The 23,391-nt window shown below is 41.9% G+C and overlaps 1 protein-coding gene across 9 annotated transcripts in view; it reads right to left on the bottom strand.

Annotated features, from left to right (window-relative positions):
- Window positions 1-9,012: 9,012 nt before the first annotated feature.
- LOC111244934 (uncharacterized) overlaps window positions 9,013-23,391 on the bottom strand; it is a 51,141-nt gene continuing 36,762 nt past the window's right edge. For 7 of the 9 annotated variants that reach the window (XM_086983549.1, XM_022792572.2, XM_086983548.1 and 4 more), the window contains 3 exons: window positions 16,822-17,737; window positions 15,081-15,261; window positions 9,013-13,822 (listed from right to left, as the gene is read on the bottom strand). In XM_086983549.1, the coding sequence (XP_086839675.1) occupies window positions 13,657-13,822; window positions 15,081-15,261; window positions 16,822-17,737 (1,263 nt within the window). In that variant the 3' untranslated portion in view covers window positions 9,013-13,656. The other 2 variants (XM_086983552.1, XM_086983559.1) reach the window with 2 other exon arrangements.

Below are 23,391 nucleotides of genomic sequence, written 5' to 3'. Positions count from 1 at the left end.
GCCTACCTGACTTTTCCTAGAAGTTCGGGCCATTCTATTTCAAACATCCTTTGCTAGTTGCAAAACGTGATGCAAATGTGTTCGGTAGTTGTTCCGTGTGGATATCGGAGCGGAAGCAACTGATCTTGAAATTAAAAAACCACCAATCCCTTAGCCGAATACGAGCGTTCTGCCCACTGAGGTTTGTCGTTAACAATTCATCTACCAATATGGTTGGCAAAAAAATTTTATGAAGAGAAGAGGAACTTTAAAGAGACTGACGAATAATTGTCAGTGAACACTTTTATAGCCGACCACTAATCGAACTGTAAACACATTGATTACAGATAATACATTTAACTTTATTGAGTGATTCATTAAGTTCTCTAATAAACTAATCCACCTATTATTATTTCATATTTATCTGACGTAGTGGTCGGCTAAAGATATGTGCAGCATCTGGTCACAGTAAAAACCCTCGCTTCCGTTCGAGAACACAGGTCGTGGTTCAATCATACTTGTGGTCTTGCGCGGAGGGTCCAGGTGGCCATCAGGCATGTGACCAAGATACAGTCCGAGTTCCACCCTTTAGCCTCGGTTTTTAAGACGAACTGTCAAAAAAAGTACGCGTTTCAAGGACAAAGCTAACCCGTTTGATCGCCGATGCAGAATGTCGCTCGTACTAGTAATCAATCATATAGTACCACGTGCGGTGTCATTGTTCGCAGCAGCGTAGAAAGAGAGCATCTCGATACAATGTGATATATTCAGTTGTTGGTACTGGTACACAGTTTTGGCTGTCATGTTAAAGATTTCTCAGGGCACAAGTGACTCAAGCGTACCGTCATCTTGGGAGGAAGGGGGAATAATAAAGGAGAGCCTTTGTCATAAGCTGTTCCCCGGTTTTACCGAAACTTTACTTACTTACTAAAACACTCTAAAGCTACTTAGAAAGCGTACGCGTCATATTAACGAAGTAATATAGGCTCCATCAGAATAGAGTGCAGGATACTGATAGCTGATGTCAAGAGGGCGCTGGTAGCGCCGCCCAGTCCACAGTTATTAATTTCAGGGCAACGTCCGACTTGGCGCTCAGCGACAAGGTTATACTCACGCTGGCTGAATCATGAATGTGCTTTAGATTTGGCATTAACCAAGATGGGAGCGATGTAGTTTAAAAGGGAGCGGCAGCTGATACTTTGTGCATAGATTGCCTCTTGCCTATGTAAACCGATTTCCGTATTTTGGTTTACTCCTCCCGCGAATGGCTGCGCACGTCATCGAAAGATCCAGGAAGGCAGTGTTGATTACATTAGCGATCAAATCGCTTTATTTCTTGTACCTCGTAACCGCGATAAGCTTGCCCGACTTTGAAGTAGCACCAATTGAAACGTATACTATACGCGTTATAGCGGAATAGGTTACACGAAAGAAGCTTGAACAATTAAATCGTGTCAAGGACTCCTTTCTTAGAAAGACACTAGTACTCCAGAGAATAATTCGAAATTCGTATATTCGCGTATATTCTAGCCGACTCGCCACTTCTGTCCAGGGGGTTACATCATCGCTTTTTTAAACTCGCAGCAACGAAAACTTTTAAGAACGAAAACGTTCGGAACCGGGGGCAAAATTTGTGCAGATTTATGGAGATTTCTTTGTTCCGGGTGCGGTAAGGGACAAGGACTTGAAAAGAACGAACAAGCTAGATAAACATGTCGTCACTCGTTTTTCCAGGCAAGGGTTCTGCCCTAGGCTTTGCAGGAAACCAGATTTCTACGAATCTAACAATACATGTAAGTGCTCCAGGTGCAAGAGAAATATGATAGCGCCCGTCGCGCCCTGGAGCCATCTTTGAAATTAGTTTTATAAGCTCAACAATCCGCATAGACAGTGTTTCAAATAATTCAATAGATTTACTTATGTTGCTCTTTTGTAGTGCTTATCTGTACCTAAAGAGTTTATAACTACTAATGAAATTTTATTGTATTTAGCTTATGAGTGTAACGTAACGGTTTGCTAATACACAGGTATATATAAAAATTGAACAACCACGAAGACCAAAATATACAGTCGAACTAATGACGTGAAAATACGTGCAATAGGAGGACAGCAGCAAGTATTAATGGAATGCTTTTTTGCTGATCTCGTGTATACATAAATGGATGTGTCCCTTTTGATCTAATAAGTAATAGTAGGAAATCAGAATGATCATAGGTGGCATTATCATTGTCTAAAGGGAACCTACTGCTACCAAGAACACTGTGTGTCTTTCAAAAACCGCATAAAGAAATAACGTTTGTGAAACTATGCGTAAAAGCTGAATACTCACTAGAGTCGTTTTCCAGTTATCTCTCCTTTTTGTGTCGCCTATTCCAAATCCTGAGCTCATTTCGTGCCTGCAATGGTTTACGCACGTTTGTCGGATCATCTTTACGCAATACGAGATTATCCGTTTTGTCCACGGCCACCGACAGCGCTGGCAAGGCAGGACTCCATGGCCTCTTTTACGTCAGGACTAAATCCCACTCACCCCGTAACCTCATCGCGTTGGCGGTACAGCCCGTGCGGGTTTCTGCGTGATGGAGCGACCACGAATGGGCAGCATTGGCAGCCCTTTTCCGCAATAAAAAATGTTTAGCCCAATTGCTGTCTGCTGTCTGGCAGCATATGTAGCTAAAGTTCAGATAGGGCCGACAGCAATACTTCAGCCGTATATGACGGCGGCCATCTCAGTTTGCCAGTTTGGCTCTCCTGTTTTTTACTTTTTGCCAAATATCCAAACCTCGAAGCATCTCCGCTGGCTGGCGCTGTTGTCCTTGGCCATTTCTTCTTGTTTACTTGCGTTTCCACTCTGCTGACATGGGGGAGCAACAGAAAAAGCTAGATATAGAGAAAGTACACGGGATATCTGCGTGCATGTACGTGTGCTTGACAAAATGACGGGCTGCTGTTCTGTGCTGCTTACTATACATCCGACGGCCACTTGCAGCTACGAACAAAAGTAAAATCAGCCTCTCCCACAGGATGTGGGACGGGCAGGGAAAACTTACTCATTCGCATATGTTTTTGTCGTCGTTGCTAATATCTTTTGGCGCTGATGCCGTAACCATTGTTGCTGCAGCTACTACTTCTGCTACTGCTGTCACAAATAATGCGCTTCCTGGTATCCTTATTGCTGTTGCCTAAAATTGTCTGCTGAACCAGCTACAACATAATGCCAAGTAAACGGAGACAGGGAACGAAGCGGTGAAAATTGCTCAGGTCTCACGATCTCTATCCACTTCGGTCTTTTGCTTTTAGCTACATTGCGGTACCTAGACTTACACATATTTCTCTTCCGCTTTCGCCTTTACCTAAACCCGAATAGAATGATAGGGTCGCAGAAAAACGAAAAAAAGGTACGAGGCACACGATTTCCGAACATCTGACGCCCTTCCCCGGGTACCTCACCATTTGGTCTGAGTTATAATTGGTGCTTTCATGTCACGAACGAGACTTAGCTCAACTGCTAGTGATTGAGTTATAGCAGTAGATGCGGTGGAATTGAAGGAACGAAAGAGCTGTTGCGGGCGTGAGACAGGCTGCCCCAGCAGAAGCTACCATTCTCAAAGTGAAGCCGGCTCGTGGGCCAGTAAAGTGGAGTAGATGTACTGCCTGCGAATAGGTCTGGAAAGGACCAGTGAGCAGGCACAGACGAATGGCAAGCCAGATTGAGCTGAAGAGGAGGAGAAGCAATCTAGGAAGTTCGAAAAGATGGAAAGTTGGCATCAAATGTTGCACTGGTTGCTTCTGCGGCTGCTACTACTATAGGGCTCTGGGGGACAAAGACATACGAAGGGTATGTTAGTGGTAATTGTAATGCTGATGAATGATACGGGAGGTTTATACTGTAAACCGGTTGTACTACTCTGTTGGTAAGAATTGTTGACCATAAGCTAAATACCTGGGATACAAATGCGCCCCAGCAGAGATAAGGACACGACGAAAGAAAAAAGGGATCAAGCTTTTTCTACGTGTGTGTTCTAGGGAGTAGCGGAAAAAGGCCTGGATTCAAGGAGAGTCTCCCGAATTGCTTCAAATCTCCTCGGTAGACTGCTTTTTTTTAAGGTAGTGAAGCAAAGATGTACTAGTTGGTCGTGCACGTGTCCGTTTGCACACGTTTGACTGCACGCCTGTGAAAAAAAAATAGGTATTTACCTGTGCTAACTGTCTCTGCAGAGTTATTGAAATAACATATTGAGAAATTTTGCGTGGAAATAGTGCCGTTTTATCCAGCCGAATTTAAACCATGGGCTGCGTAGGCTACCCGTTTAGCTTTTACCTGGCATGCTTAGCATGGACGCATTGAGTTGCTCTACACCAGAGTCTTTTAGGCCTCGGCGTTTGGCGTTTCCAATAGTTTTCACTGCGCGTTATTCTTGCTACAAGAAAGTAAGTAGATACTGTTTTGCTCAAACCCTTGCTCCTTTGTATTTCCCCGTTCTATCGCAATCTCGGCAGGGAGTACATCGTATTTTTCAAAACACCGTCATAACAAGACGAATTTTTTGGAGCAGTATGCGACTGTGGATCACACCAATCAACTCAGGTTATCCTGCTCAGGATCTACTTTTAGTATGAATTTTTTGAGGATCTGTTTTCAACATACGTGAATGTTGTTAATACAGGCTTCAAACATCGATGTTAGAAGGATTCTTGAGTGGGACAAAATGACAGTGAATCCTCAACAGTATTTAATAGCAAGCTGAACAGTGCAAAAAAACTAAATTTTCGCCTATTCTTGAAAGTAAAAAACTTCCCTAAACCAAATGCAAGGGAAAAAGAGACCACTTGAAAACATTATGAGCTACCAGCCCTGCCTCTCATCAATGACGCACCTTTCAATTATTCTATGTTCCATAATTTAAGGAATTATACTCCTACTGCCTGCTCAAGTAGTTCATCTTGTTCTATGATTGAAATGCGCAGTAGAATGCGTAACAGCGTTTGCAGCCATACTATTTTTGTAAATAGTCTCTACTGCGTTTTCTCTTTTCGTTGCGGTTCTGTCCGTCGTTGTTATCGCTGCCCGCCATCTCGCCGTGACCCTTTTCCGTTCACTCGCTCTCTTAAGTTCATTCCGCTCACACGTGTCAACAAAAGAAGAATTTTATTGATAGAAGTCATCTATTTTCAAAATTTTATATTAAAACTCAATCAAAAAAGCAATGGAGATCAATCAACACTACCAGCGAAAAAATCCAGCTTATATTTTTGAAGTCTAATGAAAATGTGCAACTACATAATAGGTATCATGTAAAATTATATCAGTTGAAGGACTAGCTAGAGTTACTTCAAAAAATTGAGTTTTTAGGAGGAAACGAGCGACGACAAAGATCGCGGCGGTGAAGCAAGCAAGCAAAAAACGTTTGTTTTTGACTGTTGCGGGTGTGGGCTGCGCAGCGCAGACCCTAATATTAGTGCTGTGTTACCAGAGACTTATTAGCTTTTACAAATATCACAGAGGTAATCTATAGGTGAATGTAAACGCGTCTCTGGCGTATTTTTTGTGTTTACGCTGAAACGGCAATGGTACTCTACAAAATGCTAGTTTTCAAAATCGACTACTAATACTAGAACAAATGACTGCAGCCTGTCCCGTGCATGGCTTCTTCTCATGTGCCGTAATATATAATAGTTATAGACGTGTACATATTTATGTAGCCGTGGTATATGTATATTTAGGTGTAAGTAGGTGTGTAAGAATTTAATTATACTTGTTGTCATCTTTGCGATTAATAGGTGATGTTCGGTAGCCCATAAGCTGACACTCTCCGTCGTTATCATCTTCGTGGACGATTTTGTTCTTCACATCACGTTGGATTAGGTGATTCTTTCGATTTTGCAGAGCGTCTGTGAAGCGACTGAAAACAACTTAGATAGGCAGGGTTCTAGAGGCTGTGCCCTCTTGTCAATGAGTACCGTTTTGAGCGAACGACATCTGTATTGACAGAAAAGCATCAATCATATCATCGCATTTACTCGCACTGATTACTTTGCAAAGCTTCTTCAACGTTATAAATACTGGTCTCAATCCGTATAGACATTTGAAGAATTAATCACACAACTGAACAGTGGCCCAAGAATTAGATTGTTGATTCTTGCTCCTCCATGAGCGTTCAGGATCCAATCGTTCATGCTTTACACGTGTGAAGATGTGTGAGACTGGCGAGTTGAATTCTGGCTAGTCAGGCAAAAAGCTATTCAAACGTTTTATTAGAAACAATAGAATCACATGGTAGGCCATTTTCCGTAGCGTATGCAGTGGTATTGACCGCTTTACATAACGATTCTTGTAAAAAGAGACCTTCAACCATTATATGATAGTATTTTCTATTACTGCAATAGCCGTAATTGTATCAAACCAGTGTAATCATCAAGAGGGTACGCTTGTCTAATTTCGGTGCTGATTTAACCGTGAAGATCACCGTAGTCATTCTATTCAACTTAGAAATCTGTGTGTGCATGTGTTTGCCGAGTGCTCGTTAGATCCTCCCTGACGGTCACTGCTAGCTGAGAGTGCCAATGGGCAGATACTCACTCATTTGTTTTGAGAAAGTTTGTATCACACCACATTACGTCTATGTCGATCTTCAATTTGTAGGTGTCCAGAGCGAGAGTTGACTTGCCGTCGTCATTGTCTTCACTCGATGGATAAATCATGTATTTAAATGTATTGCTTCTTGATTGTATCTCAACCTAATGGTTGATTGTCGCACAATATGCTTTTCTCCTGTATGCCATAGAAATGGCTACGAGTAATTAGACACTGGAGTAATTGGTTACGTTACCCGAGGAAAATTTATACTGTCTCCATTGTTATAGTTTAACATAATCCATCACTTGATGCTACCGATCGGTTTTTCATATTCCTTAGCTACGGTTACGCCTACTTCGATTCTTTAAATATATCGATTTCATAGCGTTGCAGTTTTCTTTGTCCGTTAGCGATCTATATACGTACCAACTCGTAAGAATTTCCTGCGTGGTTTCAGATACGATCGCGGCCTTAGCATTGAGCGTAGTCCCAGTTTGATTGTGAAGAAGAAACGAGGGTGACACTCGAAAGTACATATCGCCTGCCGGAACACACAGTTTCTATTGACCGTGAAAAATAAATCGCTTAAAACTTTTATCGCGAGAAAGGATCTCAAGACAAATAAGAGACGGAAAATCCAGTTTCGTATCGTTTATCGTAGAGAACAGATTATTCTTTAAATCCTGCTCTTTTATAGTGTTCCACCTGAATATGCCTGGCCTTCGGCCTATTCATTCAAATCGATCAGTGCGCGTTAAGAAGATAGTCCAACAACCTCGGTAGGACTTCTGGCTCGATAGGAAATAAATTTACACAATTAGCTTGTGCATAACAAATCGATAACTCGTCTGGTGAGCAACTAAAAGACACTCGTAGACATAGTATACGCAAGAATCCAAGCTACACTGCTGGGCCACTTAATGAAGCTACTTCTGAGAGTTCGTAACAAATAAGGTAAATTCAAAGCAACTAATTTAAGCAATCATTAGCACAGGTGTCCAACATACTGCTTTCCCATACTTTATAATAACCCGAAGATCAATATAATGATGTTTTCGTCCGCGTCCTTCTTGCATGTCGTTGAGCATGACAAGCTTTATCGATGTAGAGGCAAGCTTGGCTCGTCAAGGCAAGCTTTTTGGGAGGCTCTGGACTCTAATCGCTACTTTCCTATTGAAGGTTTGAGGCAATAGTTATATAAATCAAATGTACACTACCCTATAAAGCGGTGCCTAGTGAAAGCAGTTACATGTGGTTTTATTTTAGCAAGAGGATTAGAAGAGCGTAGAGGAAAGTTTTCTGTCTATTCTGGTCAGTGAGTCGGTCATTGCATTACTTCAACACAAAAACAATGGGCAGTCATCTACGGAATGGTTTCAAAATTGTTAATCACCGTCTTTATCAGGCTTCTACCAAAGCGGCTCGTTCCAGGGTCTTATATATCATAAACCTTTGTTACGTTGTCCTTGCTTCGTCTTCTATTTCGTTCAACTTCCGTTCGTCTGCTGCTACTACCACTACTGCGAGGCACCTTGCTACGAATAGCGTAGGCGGTTTGGCCACTACGTTCATTTCCCAGGGGAGAAAAAATTTCCTGCACCGTTTCCCATCTTATCCAAACGTCCGGAGAGAAAGAGAGGATGCTGTTTTATTTACATTACCCTCTGAACTGCTATCATGTCTGAAGGCTACATAAACCAGCTAGCAGGCCAGCTTGTCCGTACTGCATGCCTCTGGCTTTCTTTGGGGCCGTTTGTCGTAATGGGCTCACTGCATACAGCTGCACTTCAGAAGAACACGAACTTTCGATGAGAATACATATTCACATAGGTATTCTAATGCAATTTCACTCCTTTTCTATATATTGCATAATCTATACGTTCTCTGCTGTTACTATTGTAGTCTGGTAAAGCTTAGTTTACAATTAAACAATCTACATATCGACACGCCTTACCTTTCAAAGTTATCCGGTGGTTGCTAGTTCACGTCAGGTTGACGTCAAGTACTCCCAAAAAAAGTAAAGATCCCCGATTTCACATAAAATGACTCGATGAACAACGATGAAGAGGAGAGATTTTTTATCAGGTTCACCATAGGCCAAAGAAATTTGGTTGTATTAAAAAAATTACTTTTTGTTTTATGTCTTGTCAAGCCGAGTCTTCCCGATGATTATGATGAAAATACCGTCAACAATGTACAGTGACGCAACATAACCTTACTGAGTAGATAATTGCTTAAATCTGTCGGACCTCACTTGAACAGGCCGGAACAGTCAGCTCAATCTGGAGGAACTCTTATTGATCGCTATACATATCTCTATTTAATATAATTAGCTACAATAAAACATGGTTGGATACGTTTATTCCTAGTTATCAGGGGTATTTCAAGACCGATGGAAATATCGATAACCATCAAGAATCATAATTAGATCAATATTAGAGAAATCACAATTGACATGACGTTTACTCCTGGAGGTGTATCTTCACCTTTATTTATAATTATCGGTACTATTACTGATACACTGACAGCGTGCTGTTACGTATTTTTCTCTCTCATTCTTTTGAATTTTCATGCTATCTACCTTTGTTATTTGCCAGTTTTTGGCATTTTCGATTACCTCTCATCGGTGTAAAACGTGTTTCCATCAATTGTTTTTCTTACGCCAATCAGTGTCATCTGGTTTGCAAACAGCATGTGGTACAAACAACAGAGAAACTATATAACTAGCTCGGCAAATACCAATTATCATTATTACGCTGTTCATATCGTTTTGTGCCATACTTACTCGTACCATCATAATTAGCGGTTCCTCGTGGAACTGCTACGAACGAGTAAATCCCGATACCAATAATAAGCCAAATTGTATTTGTGTATCGTAAATGCAATACTATCCAATTGCCAACGGTAGATCGTAGCTAGCTATATTCTCCAATCATTGATTTCAGTGGTACGTTTGCTATTGTAATTTGCCATTCACGATCCAAATGATCTACCTTCTATGGCTGTATGTTGTCATAGAATCCTGTGGATTTTTTCTCATTGACCTTCTGGGATGAGGATTATTATTACCAATAAAAGGATATCAATAATGGGGTACATAAAGTTGCTTCGTAGGCTCACCATATACTTGCTAAGTTTTGGTTTCTCAAAGCTGTGGTCAAATTTGCCTCATGCTTTTTCTGTGTGCAAACTTACGTTGCGTTGTGTGTATTCATCAGCGAGGCAACCTCGAAGATTGCAAAGCTTTTCTAATATACAACGGTAATGGCGGGAAAGGGCATTTTGCGCCTGTGTGACTGCTGCTGTAATTGACCTCAGGGCGGCACAAATACAAAAAAAGGTCAGTTTGGCTTTTGAAATATAGGAAAGGCAGGGCCTTGTTCTGCCTTAAGCATAGGATCGTCGCACAGTATCGTGTCACGCTAGTACCGATTATAACGCAAACAAAAATTTTTAAATGGTGTTTCGCTGTAACAGAAGCATTCATTAAAGTTTTACTGTTTCAACAAAAATAGGCAGCATTTCTGCGTGTTTCTAGCTATCTTGGCGAGCATTTTCCCCCTTAGGACAACAAGCCTTACAGCCAGCCTGATATTCTGTTTCGGTTGATAGGTTTTGAGGTAATTAGGAATCCCCAATACTATCTATTTGTTTGAGTTCACTCATCTAGGGGTTGGGGTTATTGTGTATAGTTGAGCATGTAGAAGTTTTACGATCTTGCCGGCGGTTTACGTTAACTAAACACCACACGTCGTAAACAAATACACACTATGTAAACAGCACCCAGTCATTTCACTGATACAATAAAACTAAGACCTCTTTACCGAGTTATCCCTTTAGCTGACCGATAATTTTTCCAGAAGAAAGCACTGAAATAAAACTCTCGAATCTAGAAAATACTGCCAATTAGGTTTAACATCCGATTTTGGCAATGCCATGTTGGTTGATTAGGCTGAACGTTAAAGTCACACGTGTTTCCTAGATATTAAGGCTATATTAGTAAAACTGTTTAAATACGAATATCACTACTACCTTTAGCCTTTTTGAATTCACTACCCCGTCCATTAGTTCTCGAAAATTCGTTACCACCTAGAGTCCACAATCATTTGCCACTCGAATGAAACCTCTGAGAATTAAAGACCTGAAACCTTACGCACCAAAATCTCGTTTTGTCCAATGTGGTTTGCCTGGTAGTAAAAGTACCTACTATTGGTTGCTACTATAATGCGCGTATATGTGGAATTTGTAATGAATGAGCCTTTTGTGCCAGTTGCGTTCGCTTCTAGTTTTCGTTATCGATTCTACCTGGTGATCTGTGCATGACGAAATAATGATTGGTCGTTATAGGATCTTGTGGTAGCTTAGTGCGGCCATTCCGCGTGAGGGTGGTTTGGCTGAGGCAATGCGACATCGCGAGTGGTCACCCACTTTAAGTAGGACCTCTCCTTATATCTAGAGCCATTTTCGTCGTGGATTGTTGGTTGGATTGTTTATATTTACCCCATATCACTTTGGACCTCTGTTGTGGTGCCATCGATCAAGTTAGACACGTACTTCAACTCCCCTAATTTGAAAAATTAGCCAAATGCAAAGATATCTTGCCGTTGTCAGCGTTGGGTAAAAATAGTTCTGAATGTTTATTTGGCATGTTGAAATCAGTTATTCAGTCAGTAAGAAGCAGCAAAAATGAAGGTCTATTGCCTATACAAATTGAGTCGCCGATTCTCCTGACGGATCGTCCTAATAGGTTTCCCAGGCCACCATTCGAAGTGCCCATCGAGGCTATTAGAACTTTTAATTTTGGATTTAGCTTGGATATGGTGGGGCTTCGCCGATTTGAGCTTCTGTGAATATGTAAGCCGAAATACAGCACTTTGCTCGACTGATACTTTACTCATTACCACGTGGGTTGCATTAAAACAGTTTTTGCTCTCCTTTTTTTCCCAACGCCACTACCAGGGCATCAGTATTCAGGCCTAAAGGCTGCTGCAAAATTAGCTTCACCTTCGTTTGGGCGAACTTTGGAGCGGGCTATGTATGCGACATGCATCAAGCTACGAGATATACCGCACGTCCAAACACGACTCTGACCATCGATCAAGAGAGAACAGGTAGATAAGAGGCTAATCCCCGTGATAGCTAATTTAAATGGTCTAGGTTTATTTCTGGGCATAGACACATGGTTCATTTCGTGCTGGGAGCCAGTCATCTGACAGAACGCCTAATAACGGTGCCGTAGAACGTAAAATTCGAAATACTTACGTCTGATGCATATACAAACGAGATCGGTGTAAACGCAGGCTGAAAAAATAACACGAGGTTGTAAAGCGACAAAGCTACTGATAAGCTTTTGATTTCAGGACATCTCAGCACCTAATCTGGGTGTGCAAGCTCCCCAATCGAAACCAAGGCATCACCGGCTCACAGCACATCGGTATTGTACGAATCCCTGAGGTGATCAAGGTCTTTAGTGGACGAAAACTGAGAGGAAAAAGTGGCACTCCTTTGGAATCTGGCATCACCACTATTTATATCAATTAATGTATTAATTAATATAATCAATTATGCACTCATATTCATAGTTATTCCATTACGTCGAAGTGCGTGGTTCAGTTAGTAGCGATAGGTACGATAATACCTTCTATTTTGCAGCATGGACCAATTCAGTGATTGGCTCTCCTTTCCGCATTCGCTTACCAAACTTTTCGCCTGATGCTTGTTGTTTTTCTTGGTAAAATATTGTCGTTGCTATCTACTACTATCAACAAAAATACTGCGGCTTTTTTTTTGTAGTTATTTTATTCTGCATGTTCTTGTCGTTTCTCGACAACAACAATGCTCATCTGCAACGTTGATATGGCAACGGCATCCCGTTAAGTGCGTTAGTTCGTTATAGATGAGGTGAATCGCTTAATAGTAAATCATAAGAGTCGATGCCCCTCTAGAGGCTCTAAAGTTTCGCTTGTCTGAGTATATCGAATAGAAATATGCATACGTATGTACCATATCCAATATGCCTGTATGTATATACAAAGTTGTGATTGTAAATCACTATCCTCACCGTGTACGCGTGTGCCTAATCTGATGTTTTCAGGGTAGCGCACCTGTTCATTAGCTAACAGGGATATTATGTATGCGCGCTTGGTGTATGTTTCGCCAAGACAAACAAGCACGCTAAGCTTTGTTAATGAATACCTCCATGGAAATAAGTATTAGCGCATGCATCTCCTTCATTGTCCTTTGCTCATGTATTATGTAATATGAAAGAGTGCGCTCTTCCGGGCAGCGTTTCTGATACTGTAGCGGGCGTGCTGTCAAGATGGAGGCCGGTGCGTAATTTTAGCCGACGACGCGGCCAAACACCGATGAGGGACAGCAAAAAACAATTTGCTGCCGATGTCCAGGGTGTCAGCAAGTGTACGGTACAGTCGTCCTAGAGTGCGAGTCTTCAGCGTCGCCATCATCATCATTGTCACAATGTTGTTGTTGTCTGATTGAAAGCTACACGAACTATATGGGTATATACGTGATAATAGTCGGACCAAGTGACAATGTTTTCCGACTACTGCAACCTTAGGCAATTTGCCGGTTACCAAGACCACAAGTCCAGGGTCGATGTGGCCTGCAGTGGTATAGATGCACAGAGAATAAGGGAAGTCCTGCACTGCCTTTCTCCTTCTGCTGGTTCGTTTACCACGTTCGACCGATCGCTTTCGCCACGATTTTCCTTAGATCTCTCTAGCTCGCTAAGCCACTCATTAACTAGCAATGTCACACTATAAAGTGTTAATATAGACATTTCAAGTACCGTACACATTCACACCAGCACATCAGACAAATCACAAACAAAACATTGTGCTTTAGCTTATAGTTCTTTCTCGTCATCATCATCACTGCGATTCTTATCGTCAATATTATTATGTTCGGTATTATTTTTTCGTATTTCTTTGTGTTTTACGACTGTAGAATTTAGTTGGCCATTTTGGTGAATATCGTTTTGACTTGCTTCTCGTGTCTTGGTGCGTCTCGGTTTAGATTCAGTGGATGTCTTCTAGCTGAATTAGTGATTAGGCGGAACTGCTGCTTGCCGTTTGACCCTGCTAAAGGTTGAGTCTGGATCGGATGGACTTACATCTAGCCTTGAAGATAAGGAAGAGTGCGAAGAGGCTCATAATGGCTCCTAGTGTGGCTGCTATGCGGACGCCCGTCATAGGGTCGTACGTGGCGTAGTACTGAGCACGGACCTCTTCAGGCGACATGCTTGGCCTATCAACGATTCACAGAAAGAAAAAGACAAAAAATATCCGATGTTGTGGGAAAGAATAAGCCTAGATCTTCTTCGTAATGACGCAGGCATCAGTACTGGAAAGTGCACTGGAAAGCGTTTGTTCGTGCTTCTGCTTAACATTGCACTAATGATGGCAGGACTTTGCACGAGTAGTGAGGGACAAGCTTATGCTTTCAGCGTTGAGATGATTCTGTATATATATATATATATATAATATATAATGTCTTGTGCACTTCCCGTACGCTTGCCTGCTATCAGCTAAACAACCCTTTGCGTCTCACCTTTAGCAGGCATTTAACCTTGGTAAAAAAAGGCACAAAATTAACATGGAATGTATTGGACGTGTGCCTCTTTAGCACTCACGTCTGCTCATGGGGGCTCAGGACAGCTGACAAACAGCATACACAGGCATCTGCATAGCTTCCAATCATAAAATCAGCATTTTTCGAATTTCCTCGTCACTCAACCTTCTGCTGAAGGACAAAAGGAGCAAACCCTTGCTATGAACATACTGAAATAATGTAATAACGTCAAAAATTATTAAAATTATGTAATGAAATACAACAACGAACTTGTAAGTGATGTGGTATTCTACCGAGAAATACGCCTTTACTGAATTGCTGCTATACAGAGTGAATTCTACTATATATCTATAGAAAAGCTGCAAAGTTTTTTCAGCTACATAATTTTAAACATCGCGTACAATGTGCATCTGACACCCACTATTCAAACTAGCCATCGAAGTTCGTTAGCTTGGAAATTTGAAAACATACATCAAAATAATTTAAGTCCACGTTCTACGTAGAAGCTACTGTACCGTATTAAGCACAGCGTGATTGGCATGATATATAAATAGCATATATATATATATATATATATATATATATATATATATGCAATTCTGCCCGAAAATCCCAGTAAAAGAGAAAATACATTTATTTGTTCAAACACTAAAATGATATTCCCAAACAGTAACTACAAAACACTTTGTTGATGTGTGTCACGTGCTCAGGTATGAGTTTCTGTTCCTGGACGATCGCTGAAGAGTGTCGAAGATGTCAGCAATAGCGATGCAACAAAGACAGTGTGAAAAACTGTAGCCTGAATCACTCACACCATTAAGCACGAATTTTCAGTCTAACCCAGTCACGCAGCTAGTCATTCATTCATCGATTAAGCAGATCGACAGGATTCTCAATATGTTGAGTTGTCGCTTCAACCTGCGTCGCTGCTTACCTTGGAATAAAATTTCTCCACCAGCTATTGGCGTTGTCGTTGTAGGCGACGTGAGCTGTAGGGCGCGCTGAAAACGTCGCGTTAAGCAAGTCGGATCCCTTGCCGCCGTCGAGCAGGCCTCCAACGTAGTCGTGGGTAAGAGTCGCGTTGAGCGGGGATAACGGTCCGACCGGCGTAGTTCCTGCAAATCACAAATTACATTATCTCTCACTCGGTTACACTACGTCCCGCTAAAGGGTAGGGGCATCAGAATTACTGGAGGAGAATGGAGGAATTCTTCGGTTCTATAGCATCCAATTCGGCCCTCCCAAGGCCACTATCCCCATCACTTTTTCGTAGTGGCCCAGAGAAGCACATATTTCCTCCATATGTACGTACATCCTCGTTTCCTGCGTCGGACGTCCTTCTTTCTTCTCATTAGTTTTGCATCTCGAGCGGCTAACGTCGAGGCTCTGTTGTACAAGGATCCTGGTTTTTGGACAAAAATACTACAGTAAAGGGGCTTCTAGGAGCAGGGCAGAGCGAAAATAACGAAGCAGTACTATAGTAAAGGCTGTTATAAAATTAGCTCTGAAGTCGCCCATCGTGCTGATTAGCCTTTGGCTATAACTTTAAGGTGGGCCAAGCAGACGAACTGGGGCTGAATAAGACACTGGAACTCCCTTGAGAACTGGAACGGTAGACGATACGCGTTTGCATCTTTCTTCCAACTGACGAACAGAAATGCCTCTGCTGCGGGGGCGGTGGCAAGGCAGTCTATGTCTGTCGACGTTTTCCACGGCTCGGGAACATTTTCTGCTTTTTGATAGCATCATACGTCACAAAGTATAGGGACACAGCGAGTAGCCAGGCACCACTATACAAACAGTAATAGTCACTGTTATGTCAAGACTAGAGAAACCGGGTGTATCTGCTTTTGTGTGCCGTTCCCTCAGGCGGTTTTGCCCTAGCTCCTTTTCTACCAGCGACCGACTGATTTAATGGGTGCCGCTAGTACCTACAGCAAAACAAAGGCCCGCTACGGAAACGACTGCGAGAGAAAGAAGTGTGTCCTACCCTCGATATTCGATACACACACAGTGGACCTGGTGTACACCTCAGTTTCTGTAGCTGATTAGGCTTTCTATCACAGCAGATTAGTTACTCGAATCCTAACTGAATAAGAGGCAATGAGAAAGCAAGCCGCTTTTCTGACCCTATGACTACTTTAAATCATCTATGCCCCAGCGTACGCTTATCTTTGTCTATGAATATTTCGGCACGTTTGTTTATGCGTCTATCATATATTAGAGAAATATCCGTCCTGCTGTTGGAGGGCCAGAAAGGGAGAGCCCCGTCAGGATGTACGCTCTAGCCGGCTTTGTGGTCGCTACGTAGAAAATGGGAGCATAAAAGAATGAAGATCTACATCGCGTGCTAGTTGTTTGCTTCTTGTTCTATTTCAACCAACCGTAATCAATATATAGTGCAATTCGACGAAAACACCCATCTATTTTAGTGCTCCCAATCTACACGTACGATCTCAGCCCTATCGGATTGCGTTTAAAACTGTAAAACGAAGCGTACATTGGGTTTTGTCACGCGACAGACGTACTCTTTTGAACTAAGTCAAGCGCTCGTATCGTTGCGATTTAGAGCAGAAAGACAAGACAACTTATGATTTAATATCAGGCACAATTACACCGAAATAGAACAGAATTCCATATGCATATTCCATAATACTTATTATATATATACATACCTGTTGCGGAGGCGCTATTTAGAGAGAAGGGAGCGGCTCCTGTTTGGACTGTGGCCCCCGATATCGACGCGAGCTGATGGTGATCGGCGGCTGCGTCACTCGCCGCTTCGGCAGCTGTCCTGCCGACCTTGAGAATTGCGCGGTGAAGACTCGGGGCAAAGTAACTGGAACTACTGCTCGTAGTGATACTGCTGCTACTGACGGTGCTGCTGGTAGCTGAAAAAATAGCGGAAGTGCCGTCATAACTGAGATCCCTGTGGAGACTATTGTTGCTCGTGTTGTTATTACCTATCACCGTGACCACCGTCGGCTGTAGTAGCCCCTCAATTTGTGTTGTTACTGTATCCACGGTATTCTGAACGACATCTGCTGCGGACTCTACAACGCGCCGTGCTGAATTGCTTGGTGGAAGTGGAGATGGTTCGACAGAGGCGATCGATTCTGCTTGTGCCGCCGCAGCGGCCCCTGCCGCCGAAAAAGGCTGTACAAATATTGAGCTGGTTTGTTGTTGGAAACTGCTATCATCTAACAGGTATAATGGGTTTAACTGCTGCAGTAACTCCTGGTGCTGAGCTGTATGATACTGTAATTGTTGCTGTTGTTGGTGAAGCAGTGATTCCACTAGAGGCGAGGCTGCTGATACGTGGCGTTGTTGTAGCTGGTGATGGAACTGACGTGCGGTGATCGATGCTGCCGCGGCTGCCGTCGAAGGAGGGATATTCGTTATTGCTGTTAGCGCTACAGTTGATGCTACTGAAGAAGTCGTGTGTGCGGGGGTGCTTAGTGGTGAGCGTGAAGGAGGCGAACGCAGAAAGGCAGCCAGGATCCTACTAAAGGGCTTTCCGCCAACCAATAGTTGACTGATGATGCCCGTTCCATCGTCCTGTTCTTCCTCTTGTAGGTTGTTTGCCTGAGCCTAATCGAAAACAAAAAAAGGCCAAATAAGAAAATAAACAATACAAGAAGAAACGCTATACTATATACAGAAGCCATTTTCGCGGCACTGTGATGTACTATTTATCTTAGGCAATCTATGATGAACAGAGGAAACCACGCTTGGAAATGCGTGGGGTTCTGAATCGAAATTGAGCTGAACTATTGATTGCTTTCCAAGTTTATAAGGATTGATCTATTTAGCTAGTTACTAATCCCGTAGACAACATAAATAGCCAAGAGCTTTAACAAGCAAATTTTTTTTAGGCAAATACGAACAGGCTTCTCCTTCTAATCTTACTATTGCTGTTATTGACTTTATAATGCGGTCGTAGACTTTTGACTGCTATGTTTCTGTTACGAACACACACAATGCCTTTTCACTGAACAACAAGACATATCTTTATTGCGAAAATCGGAAACGGACAAACCGGGGCGGTTAAGTAACATTGGAATATATTACGTGATCCATGATGCGAACGCGGTATTTAACGAGAAACTCTATCGTACTTGAGGAGAGCTACAGTATTTCATCTTCTAATGGCGTATGAGGTCAAAGTTATTGGTCTTTTGCCTCTCACAAAAAAGCAAAACAGAGGATATGCGCGTTCATTTCGGTGACTCCTTGATGTGACCACGTCTTTAAAGTTCTCAACATAGAGGGGTTCTTTGCTGAATGCCAACGAAGTAAAGCCGCAGCAAGAACGTGCCATGAAGTCGTTTGCCCTATATATGGGCGATTGTTATTGAATTTGCACATGTTACCTATTTTCCTAATTAGGAGTTTGAGCCCTAAGTCCTGAACCGCACACGCAGCTATCGCACGATCCTGTCTATCACGGCTGGGCCTTGGTGGCACCACTGATGTATAAAGAAATACATTCTACTCGTAAAGCTGACAAAAAGCGGCGTGCACATATCTTTACAATGTCGTGGGCTCGATTATCTCTAGGGTGCATAGGATAATTAATTTCCTGCTATTCGTTCCGCATAGAAAATCACAGCTAGGGAAGATATCTTTGTGCGCACACGACAGTTAGTTAATCCTGTTAGCCTGGTGGCTTTATTAATGAATAGCCTGGCACTAGGAAGAGTAGGACGTATTCTTAAGGCATCCTATATATACACAACTCATCTCACCGGACTATAAGAACGAAACTTTACTCTAGATTATCTGTCGTCAAAATATAAAGTATGTACTCTATCGGCTTGCGCGATCTACTTGTCAAGCCATAGTAGGCGTCGCTAAAGGTAGGTAACAAGGTATAAATCAGCGTGTGCTGCTGACACGCAACCCCTGCAGTGAAATCCTGAGCCGGTTTTAGCTCTCTGCTACCTGCAGATTTGCTTCTGTTAACGCACCGTCATACATTTTTTAGACGCAGCTTATTTTGGCCGGCATGCACCATAAACGCTGAAAAATGTTTGCTATCGCTCTGACGCGTACAGGACGACCTGGCTAATAAGCCTAAATTTGTGGCCTTCGAGTTCGGTGATAACCTTTTAGACGAATTGCCTTCATTCGACCCGTGTGGTTCATTAGGTAACTTTGAGGTAAAAATCTCAACAAAGCCGGTTGATATAATTGGATGTCTGGTTTTTCACATGGGTGTTAGCAATGGCTTTGGATATTTGAGTACCTAAAGATTTCGGTTAATTGCAGGTTACATGTACATGTTGATCCTTTGCCCCCTTTTGCGAGTAACTACCGGATCCGTTGATCTTGGAGTTCGTCGATCTTGGAGTGGCCTGTAGTATTCATGTTTATGAATATCTCTGGCACATTGCCAGTCTCTTTCGATCGATATCTTTCAATATATTTTTCAATTTTCACTTTAAGCGTGCTGGCTGGTCTACTTAAGCACACCAGTTAGCATACTGGCAAGAAAACGAATCAAGTGTAGAACATTTTGCGTGCTTGTAGCACAGGCTTCTCAAACTAGAACTAATTACCCAAAATAATATGATGGTGCGAATCTGTAATGATACTACCTCTCAGCTCGAGGTATCGGCGTTCCAGGTGTCGGCATCCACAATAGATGACAGATGAAGTTTTCCAGTACTGTTACATTTTCGATGCCACGGATTTCTTCTTGCGACAAAGACCGAGGCAGACTCGCTTGGGAGTTTGCTGCAGGTCTTAGTTTACTTTGGGAACTACAGTATTCGACAGTTTTACAATGGGGCGGGGGGGGGGGGGGAAGAGAATTTGTCGTCCAATAACGCTTGGTTTTACATGGGCCCTATTGTAATGGTCAGTCAATAGCCCCTGAATATGATTATATTGTTCCTAGGATGTTCTTTGCTACATTATATCTAAAAAAAATTGAGAATTCTATGATGCCTTGGATCTAAATCAGCCTAGGAGTCACTTGTGCAGTCTAGGAAATTTCGCTTGCCTGCGTAGGCTATATAGAAATAAGCTTCAAGCTTTTTGGGGGTTGAAGGCAAGCAGATGGCAAGCCAACGTTACAATGATTCATATCGGTTACTGAGCGTCGTCCAGTAAAATATAATTCGCTTTTACATTCTTATATTTATATAATTTCCGTATTCTGGAAACAAATGCTAATATCTATAATTTCATTATCTAAGTGAAAGAGAAACAGACATATCACTGGCTTCAACCGCACTCGTGTGTCCCTAATAGCAGCTCTACCTTAAGTACGACTAATACCGTACTCTTGGTGAAGCCTACTCCATAAAGATTAGACACCAGTGATAAAGCTCGATGGGTCATCAAGCTTTTTGCGACGATTTTCGAAAAAAATTGTGATCGAATGTTTCCTACCACTTGAAATATTGCGTATATGTAATTACTGATGCCATGCAAATTTGTACCCAAGGAGATAAGAGGTTATTTTGGGGACTTGTTTATACGACCGAAATAGTTAAAGACGTTAAATAAAATAGTTGATAACTATTGTCTTGTGTTGGACAAGGGAGAACCTGGGGCTTTTGGGAGCTGTTTGATTGTCAAAAACACAGTTCCTACCGTTCTCAGAATTGTGCACTACAACATATAAACTACACAAACGTAACAAGCTTTCTGTACTTCAAGTCATCACATGTAGCAACAAATAAAGTCTTCTCTATTTTATATATATTAGGATGAATGAAGCGGTGACTAAATTGGAGTTATCGAAATCTCCACAGAAGTGTACACTTAGCACTTGTCTTTTGAATTTAAAGGGCGTTCTGTAAATGTAAGTTTTTACACCTTGATCCGGTTCCGAGTATGACGTAAAATGTGGTGTTTTTAAATAGGTAAGATTATATAGCGCTGCGTGTGAGTATATTAAATCCGGAGAATTTGGCCAACAAGGAGTGCATTGTGCAGACTTTGGTTCGTCATTCGGAAGCTCCCGTGATTATAGGAACTCTGATTATAAGAAAATTGCAGTCATTTTTCTTTTTTTCAAACGGTATTTTTACCTATAAATTTATTGTTCTTCGACGACACTTAATTAGCTTATATATATATATATATATATATATATATATATAGCCAATATCATGGTGATTTTGATTGTTTACGGTGCGAAATTTAAAAGTTACTCACACTTTTCAACGTATTAAATTGTTTTTATCAACCTATATAGAATATAAATAGAATAGAAATAGTAGATAGGGCAAATAGTGAGCAGATAAAGCATGTACATACAAATCTATAGTGACTGTCTATAGGCCGTAGCACGCTTTCAGCGGAATCAAACTTAGCAACGGGAAAGTATTAGTAAAATATCTAAGTAACAATCGATTTTACACTAAAGCGTTAACGTAGACAGCACTGTTTCAAATTATATCAAGAACCATCAAAGCCTTTGAGTATTCCCCACGCTGGCTGTCTGTACGTACAAACCTGGTACTCGCCGAAATGTCTACAACGTTCGTTCCGACCCGAGTACATGACCGCAAAGGACAAACCTCGTTGAATTATACATAAAGCATTGGAACGCGTAAGGTACGGTTTTAGGAGACGACAGCAAGCAATACAACAATTACTGTCAAGCTTATATATATATATATATATATATATATATATATAGCATTAACACAATCTGTAAATTTCAACGCCAATGCTGTCGTCAGCTGATATATTGGCAGTCTTATAATTTGGTAGCAGTTAAGCATATACCCGACAAAACCTATAGAAGCAACCAAACGCACTGCTAGGCCTAACCGACCGCTTGATCTCTCATCGGTGTGAAGGAAGGAGGATGTAGAAGCCATCGGCCAAACATCTTACAAAGACCGGTCAGTGGCGCCCACCGCGCTGACAAAGGTAAGCTACTTTCGTTACAACCAATAGAATCGTTAGCGACGTCAGATTGTAATCTACGTGGTTGTCGACACTAAATCCAGATCCTGAACGAAGGCTTTGGCCGCCGAAAAGCTAATGTCAACAAAAGGAGGCTTTACGGAAAAGGGAGATTAGACGAATCCCATACGGAGCAAGCAAGCAAGCAAGCGTATACCGTACAAAACGGTTAGATTCGGATCGTGGAGATATCAGTCCGTCAGTTGTCAGGAGTTGGGCAGGATACCACTGCAAGCGAAACATCTAATGCTATAGGGGTGCAGCCGCTAGTAATAATAGTCGAGTGTAACGACTAGGGTTATAAATAATCAATAGCGACTTGTTCGGATCCCGTCTAGAAATAAAAGCTTTAGGCGCTACCCGACATATTGTCAGTCTCTCGATATATTCTAGCGGCTGCGTAACGGCCTTGTCCAACATACTGGTATGTAAGCCGGACAAAATGCTTGCGATCTAATGGATTGTTCCGCATCTCAAAAACATTAAGCACATCTGCATTTGTCGTTAGTCTACTTAAGTAGCTGCTAAGATCTAACTTTGCCATCGATTTACAGCTCTATGATAGATTTTTGAGCAGGTCTTAAACGTAGCCATTTATACATATCAAGCACAAGCATAAGAAGTTAAATTTGTCTATTATTGAGTGCTTAGCTAAATGTTAGTTTTACTTTTGGCTATTACCAGCCCCGATCGTAGACCACGTGTGCTATCTTTCGGCATTTTATCTATGCTGATATGCCTTCTATGTATATAAGAAACCTATAAGCTCCGCAAACGGCGTTCGTTGTGCATGTCGCGTACCTCTATACTGCAGCTCCTATATCTCTTTTCCATACAAATATAATTGTAATGTACTTGCGCATGCATAAAGACCAATCTCCATATCCCTACTATAATACTCAATAAAACTCGATATGCGTTTCGGTAATGCGATTTGATCTTGAGCGACTAGGGAAAGAGGCTCAGCACTGGCGTGCAATACAATATATGGGCCTCGACAAACGCCGGGCCCAGCGATTGTCTGGCAAGACGTGGTGCAAGCAGTAATATCAAGGGGCAAGCGTAACTCAGTCGGGGTGAGACATAGTGAAAGCTTAGAAATTAACGCGAAGAAACCAGCATTAAGCCTGTAGGAAAAATTGCAGGGTATTTTTTATAAGTTGATGCTGCCAGAAATTATTGATTGTCTGCCATATACGGGCAGTCTTATTAAAGTACAGTAGACAATTACTTGTTTTGAATTTGTGGTCCTTTATGTCGATCCTATTTTGCATTTCCACTCCACCCGGGAATACTCTACGGCATTTGGTTTAATA

The sequence above is a fragment of the Varroa destructor genome, unplaced genomic scaffold, assembly GCF_002443255.2.
Source record: "Varroa destructor unplaced genomic scaffold, Vdes_3.0 BEIS01000001.1, whole genome shotgun sequence".
Lineage (NCBI taxonomy): Eukaryota > Metazoa > Arthropoda > Arachnida > Mesostigmata > Varroidae > Varroa > Varroa destructor.
Note: the sequence above shows the minus strand (reverse complement) of the source record. Positions and strands in the feature narration are given on the sequence as shown.